The sequence below is a fragment of the Apium graveolens genome, chromosome 8 (assembly GCF_009905375.1).
Source record: "Apium graveolens cultivar Ventura chromosome 8, ASM990537v1, whole genome shotgun sequence".
In the NCBI taxonomy this organism is placed as follows: domain Eukaryota; kingdom Viridiplantae; phylum Streptophyta; class Magnoliopsida; order Apiales; family Apiaceae; genus Apium; species Apium graveolens.
The window spans coordinates 266,501,734-266,509,398 of NC_133654.1; the positions used below are offsets into that span (position 1 = coordinate 266,501,734).

The 7,665-nt window shown below is 36.1% G+C and overlaps 1 protein-coding gene and 1 long non-coding RNA gene across 2 annotated transcripts; both read right to left on the reverse strand.

The window, feature by feature from the left end:
• Positions 1–219: 219 nt before the first annotated feature.
• On the reverse strand, positions 220–923 carry LOC141677233 (uncharacterized). Its single transcript, XR_012557364.1, has 3 exons — positions 901–923; positions 675–751; positions 220–266 (listed from the first exon to the last, which is right to left on the reverse strand). It is a non-coding gene; the product is annotated as an uncharacterized LOC141677233 (long non-coding RNA).
• A 4,132-nt stretch (positions 924–5,055) lies between these two features.
• Positions 5,056–7,017, reverse strand: LOC141680954 (uncharacterized). The gene has a single exon (XM_074487027.1). The coding sequence runs from the start codon at positions 7,015–7,017 to the stop codon at positions 5,056–5,058; it is 1,962 nt and encodes a 653-aa protein (XP_074343128.1).
• Between the last annotated feature and the right edge of the window lie 648 nt (positions 7,018–7,665).

The following is a 7,665-nucleotide window of genomic DNA, read 5'->3' on the forward strand; positions in this document are numbered from 1 at the left end:
CCCCGGGATGACCTCAGAAACCCGAACCCGGGAACGCCAAACCAAACCAAACCAATTCACTCAATATTTGCTTACACAACCTTAAACTTAAATAATAATATATAATTCTTACAGTATTCCAAGTATTACAACCAAAGTTCACGATACAATCAAAAGTCTATTACACAAGCATTATTCATTAAGATACTATACGCGTTCATCATCTATTAAGCCTTAGTTCCTCACATACTTATCCTTTCCCGAACATCCTTCTCCAAAGTTCTTTCCTGTGGAAGTTAGTGACATAAACGAGTGAGCTTAGAAAGCTCAGTAAGCATATATAGTAGAATTCAACTGAAGTTTATCCAAGAAATCAAAGTTCATCAAACAAATATTCGAATAAAGAGACATGAAAGTTACTACAATCAACAAAAAATCATCATATAGTTCTCACAAGATTAAAACTGAGTATTCAAGCACGACAAGTTCATCAATTCATCAAGTTGGGATCCCGGCCAGCTAAACAATTGGTTTAGCTTACTTCCAAAAAGGAAGTATCATCATCAGTTCATCAAGTATCAGTGCAAGAATACTCATTTTCCATCAGTGAGTTATCAGCCCGATCAAATCAATCATCATATAAGAATCAAAACATCAACAGTGAAATACAGTGAAATAGTACAGTATATACTTACCTTAAATCGCTTTTAATACAACTTCTAAAACAATTTCTTTCTCGAGTCTCAAGTCCCTTTATTCTTGACTTAGTACCCTAACAACGTCATTCACAATTCTCAGTAACATGATTTTATTAATAAATAAAAATCTAAATCTTACTAAGTAAATTCTAATATTTACTTAATTTAACTAATACAAATTACCTATAAAAATGATAATGGATGAGGGCGTAGGAAGACTTACCAACTAAGGAGCTTTTCTTTTAGTTTCTTCCTCCCTCTTTATAAATAACTCACTTCATTATCTTATAGGTAGTGAAACTTTACTACTTCTTTTCTTTTTCGATGTGGTACTCAATTTGACAAGTTTAAAAAATAAATTTTCCATTTTCCAAAACAAGTCGCAAAAACGGACAAGTAACTCCCAAGGCAACCCCCATGCACACACTTGAATCTTGCTCAAGGCAAGGTGCACACAAGTTCACTTGCACCTTGGCAACAAATATGCTAAAGACTTCCCAATTTATTCTAGTTTATCTTCTATTTTCTTTCCAATGTGGGACTATGACACTCTCATATGCTCTTACATCCCAAGTCCCACATTGCCTATGTTTTGAAGAGACTCACTTCCCTCATCTATAAAAGCAAGGCTTGGGCAACACAAGCCTTAGTTAAGTCTTAACATTCTTGGTTCCCATATTGAGAATGAATAGACACAAGGCTACACTCTTCTCCTATATAAAGGACGGGGTAGCAAATTATTTATTTTTAACAAGTGTTAAAAGGATTTTTACTTGGCTTCTATAAGTCGAAATCCTTAAATAAGCTAAAAAATTCTTTTTATCAAGATTACTAGATTTTGAGTTTGATCTGAACTAGTTATCTAGTCCAATTTAGTCCCACATTGACTAGATTATGCTTATAAGACTTACTATAACTCTATATAACTCACACAATAGTGTCGTTTTGAGTTATAGTTTAGAGACAAGTTCAAATTTATCCCACATCGAGAGAGTTTTGAAAAGAACCACCTCTCAATTCTATTTAAGATTATGGGGTTCAAAGTATTGAAATCATATCAACTTATATATTTGGGGCTCTTTATAGCCGAAAAATATAAAATATTTGGAGCATTATTAATGCAAGGAAAATTAGTTCAAAATTTTAAAATGCAAGAAAAATACAAGGCAGTAAAATGTTTGGATGTTTAAAACATGATGTTATTTAGTCCCACATAGAAATGGGGTGAAACTAGGCATCTAACCTTCTCTATATAAGTAGGTGCAAGAAATTTTTAGAATCATATTTTGTGCACTTGGAACACTTGTTATTTCATTGAACTAAGTTTACTTGTCCCACATCGAGGGGATTAAAGTGAAGGTTCCCTTACTTCTCTATATATGCACACATTAGCTTAGCATAACACATTAGCTCTGCATAACATGCTAAGCTCGGGGCTAACACATGATGTCTCTTTGAATTAGTTCAAAATTTTCATCTTTTCTTCCTTGGGCCCCAAACCCTCAATTCTCATTCCTCTCAATCTTTCCGCGTTTCTCTCCCTTTCATTCCTTTTCTTTGGCCCTTGATTAATTTCGGGCTTGACTTATAGTTAAATTTTATGGGAGCTTCGATCAAAGAAGCAAACCAACACTCAAGATTAAAATAAAAATTTATACTAAGTATTATTATTATTTAAACAACTTAAATAATATAATAAGAGTACTTTATTATATTATTCAATCAAATGACTTAGGATATTACATTCTTTCCCCCTTAATAGAATTTCGCCCTCGAAATTCAAAAGTTAATTCGTACTTGACTTAAGAAATAAGTGAGGATACTTTGCTCTCATCATCTCTTTGGGTTCCCAAGTTGCTTCCTCTATCTCATGATTTCGCCAAATCACCTTTACGAGAGATATAACCTTGTTTCTCAATTTTTGCTCACGACGATCGACTATTTCAACTGGTAGTTCTTCATACTGCATATTTTCCTGAATCTCTATTGGTTCATAATCTATAATATGCGATGGATCCGGAATATACTTCCTCAGATATGACACATGAAAAACGTTATGAATATGCCCTAAACTCGGTGGTAATGCTAATTCGTATGCTACTTCTCCAATCCGTCTAAGAATCTCAAATGGTCCAATATAACGTGGACTTAACTTTCCTTTCTTCCCGAATCTCATAATGCCCTTCCAAGGAGAAATCTTAAGAAATACAAAGTCTCCTTCCTTAAACATCACCTCTCGACGATCCTTGTCTGCATAACTCTTTTGTCTGCTTTGAGCCGTCAAAATTCTCTGTTGAATCAACTTGACTTTCTCGGTAGTTACACGAATTAACTCAGGCCCTAAAAATTTTCGTTTTCCAACTTCATCCCAATATAACGGCGTTCTGCATCGACGTCCATAAAGAGCCTCGTATGGAGCCATTCCAATTGTTGCTTGAAAACTGTTGTTGTATGCAAATTCTACTAAAGGTAAATGTTCTTCCCAACTTCCTTTAAAATCCAATACACAAGCTCTTAACATGTCTTCCAAAACTTGAATTGTGCGTTCTGATTGCCCATCAGTCTGAGGATGAAACGCCGTGCTCATACTTAACTTAGTACCCATCTCTTCTTGAAAACTATTCCAAAACCTAGACGTAAATCTAGGATCTCTGTCAGATACAATTGAAACAGGTACTCCATGCAATCTCACTATTTCCCGCATATACAATTTTGCTAATTTCTCTAATGGTGATGATTCTGAAATTCCCAAAAAATGTGCACTCTTCGTCAGTCTATCCACAATAACCCAGATGACATCATTTCCTTTTTGTGACTTTGGCAAACCAAGTACAAAATCCATCGTTATGTGCTCCCATTTCCACTCAGGGACAGGTAAAGACTGTAATAATCCCCCAGGCCTTTGATGTTCTGCTTTTACTTGTTGACAAATTAAACACCTTTCTACATACTCCGCAATTTCTCTCTTCATCTTAGGCCACCAAAAATGTTCTTTCAAGTCCTTATACATCTTCGTAGATCCAGGATGTACCGAAAAAGGTGATGAATGAGCGTTAGACATAATTTCTTTCTTAATTTCTACATCAGACGACACACATATTCGATCCCGAAATCTAACGATTTCATCATTACCTTTCCTAAAATCCTTTTTACCTAATTCTGAATTTGAATTATTCCAAATCTCCTTTAAGCATTCATCTTGTCTCTGACTTTCCTTTATCTTTTCTAACAAGATGGGTCTAACCTCGATTTGATACACTAAACTCTCTTCCTCTCCTTTCTTAACAAATTCAATCCTAAATGTTTCCAATTCCTTATAATTTATGGATTCCACTTTAATGCTCGAACAATTCCCTACTTGTTTCCTACTTAATGCATCAGCCACAATATTTGCCTTACCGGGGTGATATAAAATTTCACAATCATAATCTTTCAACAACTCAAACCATCTTCTCTGTCTCATATTTAAATCCTTCTGTGAGAAAATATACTTTAAGCTCTGATGATCAGTATAAATTTTGCACTTTTCCCCATACAAGTAATGTCTCCAAATCTTAAGAGCGAAAACTACTGCAGCCAATTCCAGGTCGTGGGTGGGGTAGTTCTTCTCATGGTTTCTTAATTGTCGAGATGCATAAGCAATTACCTTACCGCGTTGCATTAGTACACACCCCAAACCTTTTCTTGATGCATCACTATAAATCACAAAGTCTTCAGTTCCATCTGGTAATCCAAGTACCGGGGTAGACGTTAGTCTTTTCTTTAATTCATCAAAACTTTGCTCACATTCTTCCGACCAAACAAACTTAACTTCCTTTCTTGTAAGATTCGTTAACGGTCCCACTATCTTAGAGAAATTTTGAACAAACTTTCTATAATATCCGGCCAACCCTAAGAAACTTCGAATTTCTGTCACCGTCTTTGGTCTCTCCCAATTCATAATTACTTCAATCTTTGAAGAATCAACTGAAATTCCTTCTTCCGAAACTACATGTCCTAGAAAACTTACTCTTCTTAACCAAAACTCACATTTTGAAAATTTAGCATACAACTGTTCTTTTCTCAAAGTTTGTAACACCATCCTCAAATGTTCCTCATGTTCTTCCTCAGTTCTCGAGTAAATAAGAATATCATCGATAAACACAATTACAAACTTATCCAGATAATTCCTAAATACTCGATTCATCAAATCCATAAATACTGCCGGTGCATTTGTCACCCCAAATGGCATCACTACAAATTCATAATGACCATATCGAGTCCTAAATGCCGTCAATGGAATGTTTTCTTTCTTTACTCTCAACTGATGATAACCTGAGCGCAAATCAATCTTCGAAAAGTAAGTGGCTCCTTGCAATTGATCAAAAAGATCATCTATTCATGGTAGCGGATATTTATTCTTTACCGTCAACTTATTTAGCTCTCTATAATCAATACATAATCTTAGAGAGCCATCCTTCTTTTTTACAAACAACACTGGTGCTCCCCAAGAAGAAACACTTGGTCTAATAAACTTTTTATCCAACAACTCTTGTAATTGTATCTTAAGTTCCGCTAATTCTGTCGGTGCCATTCTATATGGTGCTTTCGATACTGGTTGGGCATCCAGAATCAATTCAATCCCAAACTCAACTTCTCTTTCAGGGGGCAAATTCGGTAACTCTTCGGGAAAGACATCTAAAAACTCTCTAACTACAGGTGTATCCTCGACTTTATTTTTAATTCCTTCATTCCCTACCACATATGCTAGAAAACCTTCACAACCTTTTCTTAGCATCTTACAAGCCTTTAAAATTGATATCATAACACTGGGTTTTTCTACACTATCTCCCTTGAAATATACTTTCTTTTTGTTCGAGCCGGTTAAACATATTCGCTTCTTATAACAATTTAGATTCGCCCTATGCTTCGACAACCAATCCATTCCCAGAATCACTCCAAAGTCCCTCAGTTCTAACGGTAATAAATCCACCAAGAAGGTTTGTTCACCAATCATTAAGGGACAATCTCGATAAATTTTATCTACGAACAAATTTCTACCGTTTGGAAGTTTAACCAGAAATCCATTATCTAGATTTTGCACAGGTACATTTAACTTATCCACATATTTTGTATCCATAAAAGAATGGGTTGACCCTGAATCAAACAACACATGAACATCTTGAGCACAAAGTTGAAGCGTACCTGACACAACATCTTGAGATTTTTTGGCATCCTGAGTTGTCATTGCATAGGTTCGTGCCACTGCCCTAGGTGCTGATTGTTGAAAAGGTCTTGCTGTAGAAGTCCTATTTCCTTTAGTTTCCACTTCTTGCCTGACTCCTTTTTGTGGGCAATCCCTTGATAAATGACCTGGTTGTCCGCAACTGTAGCAAGAAATCACTTTAGGCTTGGGACATTGAGAAGCTATATGTCCCTTTTCTCCACAATTGTAACACAGCCCATCAGCTCGATAACAAATATCACCACCATGTTTCAGTCCACATTTCTTACACTCAGATGCAATGATCCTCTTATCACTTCCCCGAAAACTCTCCTTCTTCCTTATATGTAGTTTCTTGTTGTCCTTCTTAAATCCTGAGTTAACACTCAATTCTATTTCTCTTCCTCGTTTCTTATTGTTAAAGAATTGAGTGCGAACTTCATAGTCCCTTTCTGCAATCCTCGCCTTCCCAACCAACTTATCAAATTGTTCCAACTCCAACAAGGACACCTTCTCTCTAATTTGGGGTTTCAGCCCTTCTTGAAATCTCTGACATTTTCTGGCTTCAGTATCAACCTGATGAGGAGCAAACCTGGAAAGTTCCAAGAATCTTGAAAGATACTCCGACACAGACATTCCTTCTTGCTTTAGTCCTAGAAACTTCATCTCCATCTCATTCTTCATACAGGTAGGAAAATATTTATCAAAGAACAATTCCTTAAACCTTGTCCAACCCATTTTAGAACAATCCTCAGTCTGTTTAACCGTATCCCACCAAAATACAGCTTCCCCCCTTAATGAGTGTGTTGCAAATTTTACCTTTTGCTCCTCTGAACATTCCGATATCTCTATTACTTTCTCCATTTCTTTAATCCAAACATTCGCAACATGTGGATCCAATTCTCCTTTAAAAATTGGGGGATCTGCATCCTTAAAAGCCTTGTATGTACACCTTCGCTTATTCTCGCCTTCTTTTTCCATATTTTCAACACGTTCCCCATTTATTTCGGGAGTATCCGCAGTTGTTCGCCCCTCCATTAGGCTCTTAAACATATTCTTCATTTCTCCAAAAATCAACAACATCTCAGGGCTAATTTGTACACTAGATCCAGTCCCATCAGAATTTCCATCAGCCATCTTCTCCTATAATTCAACATATAATATTAATCCTACTTCATTCGGAATATATGCCGCACACATCATGATGTACGTCATAATAACGATCGATCGAGTACTAAACACGTCATACACACGTCATACACCTTATATTGACCATGTTCAAGAATTACGACTACGCATTTTCTACACATACGTTAGGCCTACAATTGGAATACCCGCGTTTCGAAATCCTATATTCATCCTATTTCTAAACCTTAGCTCTGATGCCACCTGTGACGCCCCGGACCCCGGGATGACCTCAGAAACCCGAACCCGGGAACGCCAAACCAAACCAAACCAATTCACTCAATATTTGCTTACACAACCTTAAACTTAAATAATAATATATAATTCTTACAGTATTCCAAGTATTACAACCAAAGTTCACGATACAATCAAAAGTCTATTACACAAGCATTATTCATTAAGATACTATACGCGTTCATCATCTATTAAGCCTTAGTTCATCACATACTTATCCTTTCCCAAACATCCTTCTCCAAAGTTCTTTCCTGTGGAAGTTAGTGACATAAACGAGTGAGCTTAGAAAGCTCAGTAAGCATATATAGTAGAATTCAACTGAGGTTTATCCAAGAAATCAAAGTTCATCAAACAAATATTCGAATA

Excerpts from the sequence above, each read along its gene's own strand:
- LOC141680954 (XM_074487027.1), bottom strand. The coding sequence starts at position 7,017 with ATGGCTGATGGAAATTCTGATGGGACTGGATCTAGTGTACAAATTAGC.